Source organism: Pseudorasbora parva, chromosome 20 (genome assembly GCF_024679245.1).
Source record: "Pseudorasbora parva isolate DD20220531a chromosome 20, ASM2467924v1, whole genome shotgun sequence".
NCBI lineage: Eukaryota > Metazoa > Chordata > Actinopteri > Cypriniformes > Gobionidae > Pseudorasbora > Pseudorasbora parva.
Window position 1 is genome coordinate 30,335,098 of NC_090191.1, and position 19,453 is coordinate 30,354,550.

Sequence of the window (19,453 nt, forward strand, 5' to 3'; positions counted from 1 at the left end):
ATATTAGTTTAGTGATTCACAGGATTGCTAAATCCCAGAAAAAAAAATGTTTGTACAAAATAGTTTTGAGTTTGTACAGTCAAAGGTAGACACTGCTTTTTTTTTGAACACACCCCTTTCAACTAATTGCCCAATTGCACAGCCTTAAGAGCGTGCATATCATGAATGCTGGGTCTTGTTTGTTTTCTGAGAATCTACTGAACCTACTGGTAACTTGTTTGCCACGTAGCAATAAAAAATATACTAAAAACCTTGATTATTCTGGTTAGTCACATTGTACTGCTATTATTTTGAACAAGACTGTACAAAAATACGATCACCCTGTTTTACAGGTGGAGATCGGATGTGTTACCCGTAAAGGATTTCTGTTATCACACCACATCTTTAATTTGATTGTATCTGGTGGGTTTGAGGGTTAGACAGCACCTGTCTCCCAGTATCCATTACACTAGCCTGCTGTTTGATAAATGCTGTGCCAGCGTCCGCAATTAATTTTGGTTCCCTCTTCGGCATTGTCACGGCAACAGGAATATTTCTCATTAGTCTTGAAGAAGGTTGGTGTAAGTGATAACTTTTAAGTGTTTCTCTCCCAACAGGTTTCCTCTCTTGGCTTTACAGTTTTAAATAGTTTCTAAAATGAACATTGTTACGCAACCAAACCATATGGCACCCATACTGACTGCTCCTTACGGCGGCTACTTATGAAACATCACTTTTAATTCCTGGCAGCTACTACTTCTTCCTTTCCTGGATATATTAAAGTGCCCCAATTATGCTTTGCACCCCCCCCCCCCACACACACACACACAAACATTACTTTTCATGCAGTGTGTAATATAGATTTTTGTGAAATGTAAAGGGTCTCGACTGCAGAGTTTTAAAGTTCAAAGTGCATGACAGATAAAAAGAAAAGAAAGCGATTCCACTTCCTGTTACATACCTACAAAACAACATATCACATTTGCATAATGCTAGCCTATGTTCTTCATTGGCTGCCCATGAACGATGTCTACTTTGACCCGCCCTTAAACACTGTAGTTGTCGCAAAGGCCTGGAAGAGTTTGGTTTGTGTTGTCGACATTCACTTTGCATGCACTTCAAATGTATGAGGGTGCATGCTGGAATTGTTACGGGAAGAACCCCATATCAATTCCAATTGTTACTGTTTGTATCACTGTGTTAGGGGTGTAACAATATATTGTGTCACAATATATTGCAATGCATACATGCAACACTACGTATCATGGATATTGACAGTCTGTATTTCGTTTTTTTAGTTTTTCAGTGTTTTTTTTTTTTAGATAAATCCAACAAAAGTACATAGAGTTAAAGATAAAATGATCTTTTTATTGATGTAAAACCTTGTAGACTTCCTTTTAGACTTCTAATGTAAGACTCAACTTGGATTTGTGATAAAAGATTTGATTGTAAGGAAAGATTGCTTTATTACTTTGATTTATTTGTATATTTATTTTTATACTAAATGCTGGTTGTTCACTTAAACTGTAAGCCTGTGTCTCCATCTGTAAAACTGTAAATTCATGTCATGCAGTGCTGCGGTGCTGTAGCTTTTTTTGACTGGAGGCTATGAGTTTGTCCGTTTTATATCTCTGTTGTGCTTTCACGGACAATTAACCATCCAGATAAAAGAACAGGACACACACTGACATGTTGGACTGGACTGTGACGGTGTTGATATCAACACTATGCTGTGAGAAGAAGTGTAGTTTTGACGTGTGTTTGAAAGTGTTTTTTTATAGTCAGTGTCAGTGCATAGCCATATAGGACCCCTGTCCTCTGTATTTCCGTTTCGCTTTGCCTCATAAGGCAGAGATGTCTTGAGGGCTCAAAATAATATCCTACCTCACTATATTGCTTACGAAGTTCTTTTCAGACTTCTTTACAAACAAGTACAAACAGCCTCAAAGAAAGTTCAAGTGAACAATAAAACATTCAACTTGGGCATTTCCTTTTTATGGCCTTCTATGACATGTAACAATAAAATCCCTCTGGAATAAGTATATATGCAGTAGCTCAGCTAATGTATATGTTTTGTCTTCTGTTTAGTTGATGAGTCTGAACTTAGAAGGAAGATCTCTGAAGAGCTGCAGAAAGGGCTGGAAAAAGAAAGAAGAAAGGCACAAGAGGAACTCAACCAGCGGTGACTATCAATGCACGCATTTACACTACCAACAGTAACTAAAGAGCTCAGATCAGCTCTACCTGTCTGAAATTGCTTTCTTTAGAAAGTACTAAACAAAGTACTGAGGATAGATTTCGACACCATAGTGGACATGTTCGAGTGCAGTCATTCAGTCTCACGTTGCACCGCAATAACGAGTGTACAGCCGATTTACAAACAGCTGTCCGACTTCACGTACTCGTCTTCATTCACTCCTTCAAGTTGTATTAGTGAACAAAAGCAGGGAATGTTACTTGTGTCTTAAAAATGAAAGTTTAAAGATTGAGGTTAATTCACTGAGCTTGTGCTCAAACTTTAATGCACAAACCAATCCCATGCATCATCACCAAAACATCCTGCCTCTCTTCCTCACGTTACCCTATCCCATCGTCCTACCTAGATATTTCCCTCTGCTGGTTACATTAGGCATTACAGTTCATCTACTGCATATCAACAGTCTATCTATGATATCTATCTGTTTGTAAATCGGCTGTACACTCGTTATTGCGGTGCAACGTGAGACTGAATGACTGCACTCGAACATGTCCACTATGGTGTCGGACAACACTACAAATGGCTGTCCCTTCAAATAATGCCCTATTTAAGGGTATAGGGGGTCAATTTCAGATTCAGCCCCTGTCGTGGAGACTGAGCAGCCCAACATCTCGATTGAGACAGAGCAGTCTGTCAGGTGTGTGTGCCCACCCGCCGATCTGTTTGTGACTTGTGTAGGTGAGTTTGTGTGCACATGTATGTTTGAGTGTGTTTTAAGTACAATTACAAAGCAATTCATTGGTTTTGTTTAACTCTGAAACAATGTTCGAGTTGCGTTGTGGTAAACATAGCTATGGGTAACGCCAGCTGATTGAGGAGTTCAACCTTTCTACGTCATCAACCTAGAACGCAAACAAAATGGCGCCGCCCATGGTCCAAATATAAAATCGATTTTTAAAATAACGTAGATCTTTCATGGGTTTTCTACTACATAATTCAGTAAGAGACATCATTTATGTTATATTAAGCCATACAAGTCTCAACACCATGGGATCCCTTTAAGTAACTTTGCAACTACATGTTAAAGAAACATGTTTTACTCCACTGTTTTTAGAAATAGAGCTTATTCAACTTCTTTCCTACATTTAGATATGTAGGAAAATGCATTGTTGTATCAGTGCATGCATTTAGTTTGGCAGGGTCGCCGCTAGCTTAGCTTAGCATAATGAATGGAATCCTATTTTGCCAGCTAGCATGTCCCGAGTAAAAGTGACGCCAAAAAAACAAAAAAAACACCTAATTTCTTCTTGTGGCCTGCATATTAAGACTAGGCAATTTCCTAGGCAGATATTGACTACTTGGGTGCAGAGATATCACGGCTCTCATCCTAACGTCCTCTGGCTATTGAGGGATCGCAATGTGTTGCATGATATCTCTGTGCCCAAGTAGCAGTGCTTCCCCTGTGCTTCCCCATAATATAGTCCCAAGACAATATCTGCCTAGGAAATCACCTAGTCTTAAAGGGCAACTCCAGTGAAAAATAAACCTAGGGGTAATTAACACATGGTTACTGAGTAGATCATTTTCATGAAAATCGAATGTAAAGAGTTTTATCTCTAAAAACAGATTAGCGTATAAGCTTGTCTATGGGGCACAGAGTAAGTAAAATTAAATCGCTCGTTAATACCACTAACAAGGCTCAAAATAGCCTCACACTTACACGGTAGCATAATGAGGGTCCCTACATGCAAACCGAAGCATTGAGAACTTTGTAAGTGTACAAACAGTTTAATAAGAAGATACTTTATAAAGCCAGTGCATTACACGCATAGACAGTAAAAGAAATGGACAGAGCTTTCCCATTGCCTTCTACGGCGTTAAGTGATGTCAGTATAGGGGCACTCACTTCCTGATGGCTGAGCGAACTGCGCAGGCTCAGACTGAGCTTGATGACGTAGATGTGACGTGAGCCTCCTGTCTGACAGCTGTAGGTCTTCTAGTAGTTGTGGAAAGTGAAACCTGAATCACGTTGTTTAAATATTTTCTCCCGTTGCTTTTGGCTCACTATGGGCTTCTCCCCATTCTTCCCCCTTGACTTTATCAGACTTTATGTCTCCACGTCCCCCCGACTGCCTCATAGACAGTAAAAGATTGCCTGCGAGCGTCTCCTCAGGTCTGTACTGTAATTTCTCAACTGTGCGACAGAGTCGCGTTGGTTATGACGCAATAGTTAGCCTATTTTTACAAAAACAGCTTCTACGGGGCGATAGTGTAAGATACAAGGTAACGGAGCCTTTTATGCATTGTCGTGTTTCTTTAGAAATAAACAATGGACAAATGGAGTCTTTAAACGTCTCAGATGTAAAGTTATTCACTGTCAAAGTGACTCAAAAATGAATGGGAGTCAATGGGATGCTAACAGCAGGTGATGGCTTGGTTAGCAATGGCAGCCCCTAGGGGTGGAACGCTTTCCGAGCGCTAGATTACCCCCTTGATTACACGTATACAGACAGGAGCCATCTTGGAAAACAGTCTCGATGAGTCGAGCCACGAATGCTGTACTAAGTGAGCTGGTCGATAGGAATTAAGTTTGTGAAATCTAATTACATGGACATTTTTATTTTTATTTATTTATTTTCTATGTTTTGTTCAGTGCTTTCTTCCGGAAACAACGGACCATTTGAGATTCCAAGTCACAGTTCATCACTTAGCACAGCGTTCGTGGCTCGACTCGTTGAGACTTTTTTCAAGATGGCTCCTGTCTGTATACGCGTAATGCACTGGCTTTATAAAGTATCTTCTTGTTAAACTGTTTGTACACTTACAAAGTTCTCAATCCTTCGATTTGCATATAAGGCTATTTTGAGCCTTGTTAGTGGTGTTAACTAGCGATTTAATGTTAATTTTTTTAGATATAAAACACTTTACATTCGCTATTTGTACTTGCTGTGATTACGCAGGCCACAAGAAGTAATTAGGTGGGTTTTTATTTTTTGGATAACTTTTACTCGGGATATGCTAGCTGGGAACATAGAATTCCATTCATTATGCTAAGTTAAGCTAGCGGCGACCCTTTAGGAAAGAAGTTGAATAAGCCCTATTTCTAAAAACGACGGAGTGTTCCTTTAACTAACTCATTCAAATATTAGACTGGTTAGGTTAGTTTTCGGGTTCACATGTCGTTGTAAAGTTACTTACTATATATTTAGTAGAATGTCTTTTGGGGGAGCGTCAAAATAAAGCGTTGGAACTAAGATATTAAAGGGATAGTTCACCCAAAAATGAAAATTCTGTCATAATTTACGTAGGGAAGATATTTGGATATGTTTGTAAGCAAGCAGATTTTTGTCTACCATAGAAGGAAAAAAATACTATATAGTCAATGGGGGGGAGATCTGCTTCATTTCAAATATTCTTCCAAAAATCTCCCTTTATGTTCAGCAGAAGAAATAAATTCATATTGGTTTGGAAATTCAGGGTGAGTAATGATGACCACATTTTCATTTCTGGGTGAACTCCCTCTAAGTTTACTAATACGCTGAAAGTTAGTTGACATGTAGTTGCAAAGTTACTTATAGTCAGTACAATGTCTAAAGTGTTATTTTGTAGACAATTGCATCTGAAATAAAATAAAATAAAATCAATAACTGAGTCACTACACTATATAATGACATGTTAATACACTGACTTTTATTAAATACAAGTAGATATCAACATCATTGCGATTAACATTTAAAGTTATTAAACACGAAATCCATAGAAACACCATGTTCTAGCAATGGTGTTCAAGCAAAACAAAGGTTTCTCTTTCATTCCTCTCTTTCATGCATACACAACTGGACCTCTCTAAATGAAACTAAAATCGAGCCTAGCCTAGTTCAGGTTAGTTAGTTCACACAGCAGCGCATTGCACACTGCTCTTTGGTTTTAAAAAATTGAGAACATCTCAGTCAAGACATTTGTTCTCCTGTGACTTCACATTAGATTACATTTTTTTTTTGCATGAGGTGAAATGTATCCTCCACAATGTTCAAATGAAACCTACTGTACGCCACGGCCTTGGTCAAGTTTATAAGCTGAGGTACAAACTCTTGATTAATTCAGTACAAGAAAGAGAAGCTGTGCCTTAATGAGAATTTTGTCTTATCAACTGTCAAACTGAGGCACAGACCTGTCTGGATCCATTTGCCTCTTTTCTTGAGCACATCATGCTGAATTTTTTCATATTTCTTTCTCTTTTTTTGCGAAAGCAATTAATCATGCATGAAAGCGAGGTAGTGGGAGTCAGGGTGGAGTTAATTTCTTCATATATGGTGATCTATTAGCTTCAACCGGTGAGGGCTTAGTCTTTCTAATTTTGTCCTGTTCTCTGTCTGTGAGTAGGTGGCTGTACCATGACATTCATTTTGCCTTCGATATCTCTGCATCGTGTACGGTCATCTTTTTGCAAACCTTTTAGTTGCACCGCCACACTTTACTCATATAAAGTGCGAGTTCCTTAAATACTCACTCCATTTTATTCATCTAAAGCTTGTGATGGATGTGCCAGCATTGAGTCTCACGTCCTTGTCAACCCCCGGTGCCTCTAATACTTTTATTCTGAACAAGGCCAACACTCTGACCTGCAGAAATTGCTATTGACAGGAAGTTTATTTTCTGTTAGCTATAAAAGTAAATTTAAGGGCATGGTGTGTTGTTTTACAGCATTGTTGTTGAGGCAACTCAGGAAAAGTGCTCCATCCTATCGCCCAGGCAACGCCATTAAGGGAAAGTAGGCGCTTTATTGACCATGATGTCATGCTTGGAAGGACAGAATCAATATTGTCCTTAATGTTGTCTTCCATTTAGCTTTCTCCAACTCCCATTTCTTCTTTCATTCCTTTCTCAGTCTTCCCTAGAATGTGTTGTTTTAAAAGTGCCCTTATGAGATTGCAGGATTGAATGAATGAAATTAGCCTCTGGCTTTGGGTTTGAAGACCTTATATTGGCAATCCCCAGCCTCGCCTTCAGGTGGACCATTGTTTGTCTGTGTTCTTCATTGTTTTTTTCTCTCTCTTTCCTGATCCAGTCAGTTGGATTAGTGTGGTTAAATAAACTAGTGTCCTCCACATTTTCCATGTTTTTTTGTTGCTTTGCTTTTAATTTTTTTGTTTTGGTTATGGTTTTTTGTTTTGTTTATGTTTGTTTGTTTATTTATTTTTATTTTTTCTTATTTATTTTATTTTGTTTGTTTTTGTGTTTGTTTAATTAATCTTTTATTATATTTTTCCCTAAGTTATTTACATTTTTATTGTATGTTTATTTATTTTATCTTTTGGTTATGTTTTTGTTTTGTTTATATTTGTTTATATTACTTGTTTTGTTTTTTTGTTTTATCTTTTGTTTTGGCTATGTTTTTATGTTTTTTTTATTTGATCTTTTGTTCTTTATTTTATTTTTCACCTAAGTTTATATAATTTTATTTTATTCATTTACTGATTTTTTTTTATTTCACTTACATCCCAAGTGGGTTGTATTTCCCTATGTCTAAATCTGTATGTGATGCTCAAATGTCATTTAGAGGAATAGAATTCCGGAGATGAATCTGCTGGTAGATTTGTCAGACCCTGCCAACCTAATTTAGTAGTGACCTTTAATCTAGCTGCCTTCAGGGCAGTGGGCGGTTCATTAAAGACACATATAAGGTGTTATTTATATGTAAAGTACACATTCCTTCACTTTTCCCAGAGTGTTTGCATGTATGTTTGCTTTATTTCTTCAAAGCTACTTAACTAGTGTGTCTAAAAGTGTGTGTCCGTCTAGTGTAGTGTCAGTAATGGATACCATTTCACAGTGCTGATACAAAGTGCTATTTCTGATAAACCTTACACACACATACACACCTCAGTATCCGTCTACTTATAATTATTGTTTTTCAGATTAAAATATGACTGAGACAGACAACAAACAGTATCTGTTATGTATCTCTGACCATTCATTTTTACTTGAGTGTGAATATACTATATGCCATTAAATGTAGGTGGTTAAGGATCAGAAAACGACATATTTAAAAAACTGTTTAGTGGGCGGGTTGCCTGAACAACTGCTGTAGAGCACAATAGAGTAAAACAGAATGCAGGGTTCTCAGTTTGCAGTTTGGAAAGTAATTTAAACCTTTTAAAACTATTTCTTAAGTTGATAATGTTTTTCAAATGCAATGGTCAGGGTGCAAGACGCTTGGATAAACAGTGGGAGTCAACAGCCAAATGCGCCTGTCTGTATAGCTGTAGCTACAAAAACAAAAATATCAATCAATCAATAAATAAATGCATTTAGATGAAATCTAGTTGATCTAACTTTTCAACTATTTGTTGAAAATTGCATGTTTATGTGTGTATATAAAAACTGCAGAAGTTGGTCTGTGTGTGTTTGTGTTTCTGCTGCAGAGGCCTGCGTATGAGGTCCTTTGCGGGCCTTTCTAATGGGAGATTTGCAGCAGGCACTGGAGCAGAACCGTTCTGCAGATCAGAAGCACAGACTGGGCTTGGCTGACCTGCGCAATGCTGCATCAGCAGAAAGACCTCAGCTCTTAGACACACAGAGACTCACTGAGGATTACACACAGTCCTCAGGGACACAGACACAGAGAGAGGGTTCATCTTAGGGCATGAACCCGTTCTCAGCAGCCCTGACCTCACCTCAAACAATAGTTCTTTCTCTGCTCATTACAGCTTGCTTGCTTTATTTAGTCATTAATTTATTTGGCCATTTGTTTTATTTATATAATATTTTATTTATTAAGCTATCTATTTACCTGTTAATTTATTTGACTTTTAATACAGTTATTTGGATTATTATTTATTTACCCATTTATTTCTATAGCTATTTAGCCAGTTACTTAGTTAGTCAACCAAGTTGAACTGGTTTATGTTTAGTTTTTTTGCTCCTAAATCAATCTGTTGACAATAGTAAGTATATCAATTTATATGTATAGAAGTGAAAGTGTAACAGATTTTTTTTTTCTAACCCCTTTTGCATTGTTACAGTGTCGGTAGTATATGTTAATTAACATTGTTTACTCGTTCTCTGGTTCTGGGTCCGAGAAATTATATATATCATTTTTTTTTTTATCCCCGTCCACAGACAGTTGGACCGGAAGAGGGTTCTAAACAGAACAGTTTATCACTGAACATTGCATTTTACTTTGTCTACTCTTTAAACCGCATTATGGTAAAAAAGCTTTGCTTCATGGTTTTGGCAGAGCTGACAGAATGGCAGTTTCTTTCAGTTTTGGCCCTGGAGTTGTCAAAAGTCCGACCGATGACACGAATAACCTGAACCTGAAACCTAAACCTTTACTCTTTAATTTCTAGCAACCTTCAAAGCTACACTGTGTAACTTTTTTAGTTTACTCTTAGCTAAAAACACTTAGTTCTTTCAAAAATATATGTGCTCATTAATGTATATTTACTTCTTTTTAAGTAATAAAGTATTCTCTTAAGTTTATAATATGCCATTGAATGCCATCGTTTCGAATGCTGGTCGCCATGTTGCCCCTCCATCTTGAAAGTACATTAGCCAAAGAGGGACATACCCGTAAATTCAAGCTTCGCCTTTCACGGTTTAACATTCGATGGCACCGTGTTGAATGTGAAGAGGGGGATTGTCGTGTTAATCTTGGACTAAATTGGCCACCGTAGGAGTTAAAGCGAAATCCGAATTGAGAGGAACAGAAAATATTATTCTCTGGGTGGTGATATACCTTTTCACCACTAGATGGGGGAAAATATCACACAGTGTAGCTTTAACAATACAATTTATCTCCATTATGACAAAAACATTTGCTAATAAGTATTTCCTACTAAATTAAGGCAGTATTTGATTCTGATCAAAATTATGCATGGCAGACTGCTGAGAGTGGCCTTGGACAGCTACACACCCGTGCATTATGGGTGTAGAAGTTTTCCTATATATTTGGCCTTTCTAATGTATAGACAGCCAAGTTTTGTTAAAACGCCATTTTGCCACCTGTGAAGTACCCCCTTAAAGGGATAGTTCACTCAAAAAGGAAAATTAGCCCATGATTTACCCACCCTCATCCTAGGTATAAATTACATTCTTTTTTTCAGATTAATAAAATCTGAGTTGAATAAAAAAAATGTCCGGGGCTCTTCCAAAATTTATAATGGCAGTGAATGGCTGTTTCTGTTTTGGAGTCTATAAAAGTGCATCTAACCATCATAAAAGTAATTCACAATGTGCAGGGGGTTGATAAAGGCATTCTGAAGCAAAGTGATGCATTTGTGTAAGAAAAATATTTAAAACTTTACAAACTGTAATCTCTAACTTCCGCTAACTGTCGTATGCACGTTCACAAGATTCCAGTATATGCCATAGGATGCAGGCGTAGCGTAAGTTCCGGTGACAGAAGCGGAAGCAGAGAGGATAGAGCAAAACAAAACTTGGTTCTTGCGAGAACTAGCATATTTTTACTGGAGCATCCTTCGTCATACGCTGAAACGCCAGTCTGAACGCGCATACAACCGTTAGTGAAGTTAGAGATAACAGTTTGTAAAGTTTTAAATATTTATCTTATCCTTGATTAAGGATAGGACACCTAGGATGTCTTGAGGGTGAGTAGATCATGAGCTAATTTACATTTTTTGGTGAAATATCCCTTAGGGGTCACCTAAAAATGAAATATGTATGCTTACTCAATTCCATGGCCATTTCTCAATAACCGTTCTTGTCTGTAATTTTGTTCTTGTGCACTTGTGAAACATCATCAGTCGCTGCCCAATTCAAAGTTCACGTATAGCCATCCCCGAATGTGTTTTTGATCTGCCCCTTTTATTGAGGATACATCAAGAGGTGACTTGTGTGGTCGACACAGCCAGCTATCCCAGAATGCATCTCGCACCAACCAGCAATTGTCAATGGCGGATTAGAAAACCAGCTAAATTTTACAAAAAGTTACTGGTATTGTATCACAAAATGTAGTTTTTCAGTTTTTTTACGGCTCGAATGTTGGTTAAAGATCAAATCCGTGGTTTATTTATAAAGAGAGTGCCTATTTGAATTTTTTTTAAACAAAAATTAGGAGTTGTGAGATCCAGGCGATCACTCAGCGCTCATTAAAGCCGCCTGGAGCAGCCTTACCTCTGCTAGACCTTCTGATGTTTGCCACTGGCTCTGATGTCTCTGTAGTGGTTAAACATGAGATATAATTTGTCTTGTGTATATCTAACGGGCGATCTTTGGTCTCATGAATCTATAATTTGTTCCCTGGAAAATCGTTTTGGCTGAGGACAAAGTTTTATAACTTATTTAGGCTACTTAACTTTACCATTGTAGCTTACTAGAGCACTGACTTGATATGTTTGACTAAATGGTTTGGTTAATTTCTGATTGCATAGCTTATTTTTATTGATATTAAAACTAACATTTAACAAAAAGAGACTTTTTGGATCGTTTTATGTCATATTTAATTGTATCACAGTGAAGATAATATGCAGTGAGTGAAGATAATCAATGTATGTGTTTTTTGTAGTTTTTTTTTAAAAAGAGCCATCTCAAATGACGTATCAACAAATCCATCATTTCTACTTATGTTATAAACAAAGCAAAGAGAGCAAGTGCTTATGTCAATATTATCACTGAATGTTTTATAAGTGAATTTCAGTCTGATCCTATTGCAAAGCTATCGCAATGAAATAAAAATTCATATATACTAATTTTATTGTGCATTTTAGTTATTCTGGAGCTTGATAGCCCTCATTCAGTGTTGGCTAAGTTACTATAAAAAAGTAATTAATTACTAGTTACATCTTCAATACACATGAAGAAAAAAAAGTACAAAAGATGTCACTGTGGTGGTACCTTTTCAAATTGTATATATATATTTTTTTTAAGTACTAAGATGTACACTTTAGGTACTAATATATACCTTTATAGTACCAATATGCACCCTTTAGGTACAAAAGTGTACCTTTTTACCCTAGTGCCTATAGTGCCTAGTCCCTAGTGACTACTTTTGTACCTTTTTTCTGAGTGTAATTAGATTACTGTACAAATTACTATCTCCAAAAAGTGTTTATTACGAATTGCTTTCTAAATCCTATATCAACCTCAATTGATTCAAGAATAGACATTAAAAGCTCTTTTAATTTTTTCAAATAAGTAATATAAACTTAATAAATTATTCTTATTAACTGACCAAAATATGACCAAAGTGAGACGTCTACATTAAAAAAAAACATGCATTTAATGTTAGACTTTAAATTTTGACGTTCATTTTATACACAGTATGTAGTTTGATTACATCAGAAGTAACTTATAATAAAATAAGAGTAATCCCTTTACTTTTTCAAGGGAAAAGTAATTAAATTACATTAACTAAATACTTAGTAACTAGTTACACCCAACACTGCCCTCATTCCCTCGCATTATGTTAAAGATCGGCCAGGATGTCACAGAAGAAAGAAGCCTTGAAACTTGAATGTGAGCTTCATTTTTGCCTGAACTATCCCATCAGTATCCATATTAAAAAATCTATTAGTGCATGCATAAGGATACAGAAGCACATGTAATATTCACTCATTGTCACAATCCGCCCTGTAGCTCTTGCACACTCACTTTCATTTCACAGCTGAATTGCAGGCGTATGTTCCCTCTCCCCAGAGGCATGCTGGGTGCCTGTGTGTTTGTTTTCATTTCATTTCACCAAGTGACTTAATCACCATTTGCTTTATTTATTTGTCTCTTTTCTCCTCCAACTTCAGGATAAGGATTGGCTTTTCATAGCTGTTTAAAATGATCTAACAAAAATTGTAATTTCGTCCCCCCAAAAAAGTTCCTGCACTGAATCCATCAGTGCGCAGCGAAAGCTCCACTACTACCCAAGACAAATTATGTAATTAAAGCAACAGGCGCGCAGCGTTGCGTTTATTCATTATTTGACAATTACAGCATCAGTCTTTTAGAGTTTTCCTAGGGGAACACACCCCCCCCCCCCACACACACACACACACACAAACACACACACACACCAAGTGAGAGCTGTAAAGGAACAGCCACACGACCAGCAGCAAGGGAAATAGGGGGGGGCTCATGAAATATTCAAACCCTACATTCTTGCACATTACTTTGCCTCATTAATAATGCATGGCTCCTTTAAATGCTATCGCAGAGGGAAACATTCTATAACTTTAGTACATGCGTGTCAGAATCCGGTTTATCTGGAATACCCGTTGATTTAAATTGCAGGAGAGAGCCAACAGATGGTGGGATAGCGGAGGGGAAGTGAGATCAGCTCTTGCAGGTATACTGAGGTGTGCGGCTTTAAAGGATGATAAATTATAGCGGTCCCTTACATACAAAAGCCAGTCTCTAAGCAAACGGCATCTCTGTACATCGCTTGATATTCAGACCTCTAAGAATCGAGGGGTTTGAGCATGGATACGTGTAACGTCAAATAACTGTAGGACTCTGAAGAATAGCCAAATAGTTCAGGTACTGTCTGGCTGACATTAACAAAGCATAGTTTATTTATAGCAATGGAGAGAGTGAAATGGGTTCCTGAAATATAGCTTGAATTATTTAGAAACTTTTTGGTTTGCCGTTATTTGATTTTAAGGTCACAGTCTCTGTTCATTGGAAGTGATATTTGAAAGTGGTTTCTTCAAGTCGTTCCAATCAAAGGGCGGTACAACTCCTTTTAGCTCTAATGAACACATCCTCATTAATATGTTATTCTTACCTGGTCATGAAATATTCATTTGCTTATTTCTAAAGATATAGTATTGATATAGCACGGCTTTCTGTGGCTTACAGGTCCTCACCTACTGTACCTGCATTAATCATGGAGTAGAAAATTGTCGTGCTGTTTTGCAGTGTGTGGCTTTGTGCACATAGGTTTCGTAATTGCAGCATATCATTATTATTATTGTGTTTTTTTTTTTTAGATGAACATAATTGGATTTGATTGGCCTGTGTTTTTGCCCTGCAAGCGACACCATTGTGCTCACTTGACGCTTTAGGCCTATTTTTAGTCCTGAAAGATGCCGTAAACACACACAATACCAGAGAGGGAAGTAATGATGGATGTGTTGTGCTGATATGTGTTCAGTTCAGTAGACTGAGACTGGACATGGCTGAAGTGGCTCACACTTTTCTCAGGAGAACAAAATGCTCAATGATGTGTGTGTTCACACACAGTAACACAACTGGACGACACCACATTTATTTTTATTTTTGTTTTTATTTATTCTTGTTTGGTTGCAAATCAAATTATGCATGCTAAACTAGTAAATATTAATAAATCATAATTTTCTGTTGGCCCCTGGCATATTCCAGGAATATAGTGATCCCTAGGGTCCCAAGATCCTTACAACCTGGCAGTATGATGAGTAAATATTCTTAAACAGGCTGAAAAAACCCCACTAAAAAACAAACAAACAAAAATAATATAATTAATATTTTCAGAACGTTGAGCACCCCCACCACCTTCAATGACCATTACTTAACATTTTTTTAAAATACTTAAATTTGTTTGGGCGTTGTTGTTTATATGTCTGTATTGTTTTTATACATGCTTTTAGACAGACCATAATTCATAAGTCAACACCATTGCTATGCTGTACTATTTTCTCCTTAAAATTGCTGTGAACCAAAGACTCAAAAACAAGGTTCGAAATCGTGGGTGTTTCTTACGTCACAAACTGCTGTGACCAATCACGTCATGAGGGGGGCGGGCTTTAGAGTATCATTAACTATGACCGCTCTGAAGAGTCTCAAAATAAGCCAGGTTATTTCTCTATATTTTTTCTGTTGATATGAAAAATATTACATTTAGCAACATAGGGGGTTAGTTGTGTATATAATGTATCTTATGCAGTGTTTACTACTGTAACTTACAGTAAATTTGAGCGATTGAGTGTAGACAGGGCTCATTTGCATTTTCACGCTATTTAAGGTATGTGTAAAGCTGTTTTAAAGGGGTGGTTCCGTGGTGCTTTTTTTCTAGGCTTGGTTGTGTTTATGGGGGACAGTATAACATGTCTTAATACTTACTTTTTTTTTATGCTTTATTTTTCTTATATTTGACCTTTATTCCACACCGCTGTCTTCACTGTCCTTTGAACGGCTCATTTGCTTCCTGCTTCAATTAAGCCCATCCCTCCGAAAAACGTAATGGTCTTACATTGGTTAGATGGCCAAATGGAGTTTCATGTATTTTTATTGGCTGAAGTGCCAAGCACAGGTTTCCCGGAAACACCATGCCCCTCACCATTACGGGCAGAAGTCACATCTGCAGTGTAAATAATGGCGTCAATGTTGCCATACCAAATTTTGTTTTGTGGAATGAATATAACCAAATGTTTTGCAAAAAATAAAAGATTATGAGCCGTTACAAAATCTAACCATGCCTCTACTAGTCTACTGCACTGGCCAAATGAAACACAGACGTGTTTTGCATGACTGTAGCTGAAATAGCATGTGGTCAAACACAATAAACGTTGTACACTAATAACAGAAACGTCAAAAATAAATAAATAAACAATGTTCACACCCGCAAACTTCGTTTATTTATTATTTTTTTTATAAGTTCGTTGGTGTTTGTAGCCGTTTGTTGGAGAAGTATGAAACAAATTAGTTAAAGGTTGGGTAAGTGCTTTCTGGTAACTGTTCTTGATATTTCAAATCACCAAAACAAACACGCCCCTACCTCCAAAAAGGGTCTCAGCCCTATTTTGATAGCTCCGCCCCACACATACGTAACCCAGGCGACGACTATGGCAGAATCTGTGTGTAACTAGTCCAGGTTGAGTATTCAATGAAAAAGTCACCCGTATGGAGCATCTTTAGATTTAGATGCTCCATACGGTGTGGAAATGAACACGTCTTTATCATCGCTGAAGCGACAATAATGGCTAATGTCCGTCCTGTGTGACTCGTGTGTTTTGAATATTGGTGTGCACTGGGCCTCTCTTCTAACCATAGACCCTTACCTGCTGATTGACTACAAGTTTGTTATTCCACTCGACCTGAGTCCTTTTTCTAAAATGGTTTTAAAATAAAACTTACCCCACCTTTGACTGCCTAGCGTAGCCAAACCGCGTTGGTCTTGATGCAACCAAAACACACACATAAACTACACATTTAAAAGACAAGTACTTACAGGTTTAGGCCCATAACCAGCAACGTCTGCCTTTAAAGTGGGAATACTTCATCTTTTAGTATGAGCCTTTGAGCAAATCCAGTATTGAACTCGTGAAGCTGTCTTCCGTGAAATGTGCAGCACAGATGGCTAAATTTACATTGTAATCAGCAGGAACTAAATTAAACACACATTGTAACCATTGCTCCCGAAGTCCAGCATCCCGAGGAAGGCAGAACACAGAAGTTTTGCACTTTGGGTGAAAATAACATTGTTTCGATGGCTTTTCTGCAACACTCTAGCCTACTGCAACAGCTCTCTCTTCCGTAATGACTGCAACGTGGCCTCGCCCACCCTTGTTGCGTGTTCGCTGGGGCAGTGTTTATGTTAATAGCAAGGGTTTATGATGTCACCAACCCGGGAAGAAGCTCGGTGTAGTCAAACCCGGGTGTTATATTGTAGGCAATAAACTGCCGTAACTTTAAAAGACAATATCTCGTTTGCATTGAACTTTCAGCGCTGTAACTTTGCAGATACTGTTTATGCTCAAGCAGCAATATTACACTATAACTAAAGTTTAAAAAGTAAAATCGCACGCAATCACCCCTTTAAGGCTTGAAGACTTTTTCCACAGGAAAAAAACTTTTAAATGTGTAATTTTGGTGAGCACAGATGAGTTTTAAGGGATGAAAGGGGAACTTTAATAGCTTTTTTACGGAAGTGCTTATTTTTTCTTGTTGTTGAAGACTAACCCATTGTGTTTCCTCAGTATCTAGGTTTTTTCATATTTCTTGTACTTTTGTGGAACTTCTTTGTAAATCTCACATGCTTGTTTGTGTTTGTTTTGGTAACATTGCAATTATGCACTCCCTTATTGCCCTTTTCGGCTTCTTCTGTGTCTTGTTTTATTTATTTATTTTTTTACATGGCTGCTGTTTGATTGACACAGCATCACAGATTACAGTTTGTATCTTGCCTGAGTTTACTTTACAAATCAAACCTCCTTGCTTGATGGTGCAGCTGAGGTTGCTAGGCAACTGTGAGAACCGGGTGACAGCTCATAAAGTCTCTCAACATTCCAGCTCAAAATTCCAAACAGCTCCGCAGGATTATCTCAAAAACATCAAAGATTCATTACCGCCACACACCTATTAAACAACTTCAAATGAGGCAACATATTCAAACTCTCACTTGATTTATGAGCGCTTTTCCTCCTTGAGGCTGTTTTTTTTTCCTTTTCTTTTTCTACCACGTTCATCCCAAGCTGTGAATAAAAGTGTTTTCTATGTGCAGAACTATCTTAATATTATTATTGAGATTTTTTGAATGTTTTTCACTCAAAAAGTTTCATCTAGAGAAATGAATCACACCAATGTACAATGCAAACTTACTAATTTATTTAAAAAGTTAGATATTAATATAAATGTTAACTAATTAAAGTGAAACAATGGCATGTACCCTTTAATTTTTTCTTCTTAATTAAATTGCTGGCATAGTCTCCGGTGCATGATTATTAGATATAATGCATTAATAGCGATTCAGTGCTGTCTGAGTTTGACTGAGATGCAGGCGTAATTAAAATTTTCTGTACTTGTATTTTTTCCAGGACTAATGTTGTTTATTTTATAAAGCTCTTAAAATGATCCAGCCAAGAACATTGAATGCTTTTCCTTTTTTGTTGTCAATATTGTTGTATAATTTATTATCAGCAACAAAATAGACAGTGGCAGGTCTATTAGGCAGCATTTTCACTGCAAGCTTAATGAGCCAATATGTTAAAATTATTTTCAGTTTGTTTTTGTCCTGCCTCTAACCGTCTGGTCCTCTTCGTTTAGGGGTCACATTTGGCTCCTTTGTGTTCAAAAGTGACTGAAGCTATATGTTTTTTCCGTATTTCCCATTCAATTTTCTCAGTCATTACTGACCGCAAAGGAGACAAGTGTGACTTTTTTTCCCCCCGACCTTTAACATATCTGAATCATATCCACAATTCACATAGTGTTCACATAGCTAGTATGATAAAAGTCACAGAGTCTCATCCCATTCCGATGACGCAAAAAAAGAAAGAAATTGAAGAGGCCCAGAGGGTTAAGGCATAATCAACTGTTTTTAATTAATACCTCAGCACGATTAACATTTTGATAAAGCAGTGTATTCAATCGACAGCTACCTAACCTTTGGTTTCAGGAAGATTAGTTTTTCAACTGTTTGCTTAATCAAAAAATAATCAAATAGTTTTGACTGTATTGAGGTACCAGTACTATTGATATTCCTAATATGTAGGATATGTTATGAAACAGTTTGATTTTTAAAAAGAAGCATTTGAATTGCAGTGATGTAGACCCGCATCTGATGTTTTCTGTGTTCTTTGCTGCTTTACATTTAGTTTGGAAAAGGAAAGGTCCCAGGCTCATGCACAGGCCCAAGCAGAAGCTCAATCCCTGGTGAAAGATGAGGTGAGCAGAATCCTTGCATTAGAGAAAGCCAGTGCAGAGGAGAGCATCCAGAAGGCCGTATTGAGAGAGAGAGTCACCGCTGAAGATGAAAGACTACAAGCTCAGATATATGTGAGTAAACGACCAAGCACAAAACTGCACAACTCTATGTTCTAAACAACTAAGCACTTAGGCTTTGTTCACACTGCACATAAAATCTTTAGGAGTGAAGTGATGAAATCTGATCTGTTTGTTCAGAGAGTGTGGTCAATATCCTGACCGACTCTACTCACTCATTTACAACAGTGACTGCCAAATATAAATGAGTGAAATCATATACAGCTGTGTGACGCTAATAGAAACTGCTGTGCATATGACATTATAATCACATTACATTATGTCCTGCATGTAAAAGTATTTGGAAACTTCATCTAACTGGATTCCATTTATATTTATGCATTTGGAAGATGCTTTATTTACTAACACCATGCTCTACTATTTGAGCTAAAAGAAGAACATTTCATATTGTCTACAAACAACTAAACAGATTTGAGTCAACTATGCCAAAAATGTTACTCCCTGTCTGAACAAAGCCTTAGAATGAGTTGCATTTCAGTATGCTCTTTAATTTTTTTAAATTTAATGTACATTTAGCTTGGCATTGATTCTTATCCTGGCACAGATAGCAATGTGTTTTTAGGATAT

At 37.2% G+C, this 19,453-nt stretch overlaps 1 protein-coding gene across 6 annotated transcripts in view; it reads left to right on the top strand.

Moving 5' to 3' along the window:
- The window catches only part of chchd3a (coiled-coil-helix-coiled-coil-helix domain containing 3a), a 95,048-nt gene that overhangs the window by 15,551 nt on the left and 60,044 nt on the right, over window positions 1-19,453 (top strand). For all 6 annotated transcript variants that reach the window (XM_067427023.1, XM_067427022.1, XM_067427024.1 and 3 more), the window contains 2 exons: window positions 2,068-2,161; window positions 18,700-18,880. In XM_067427023.1, the coding sequence (XP_067283124.1) occupies window positions 2,068-2,161; window positions 18,700-18,880 (275 nt within the window). The remainder of the gene's footprint in view (window positions 1-2,067; window positions 2,162-18,699; window positions 18,881-19,453) is intronic.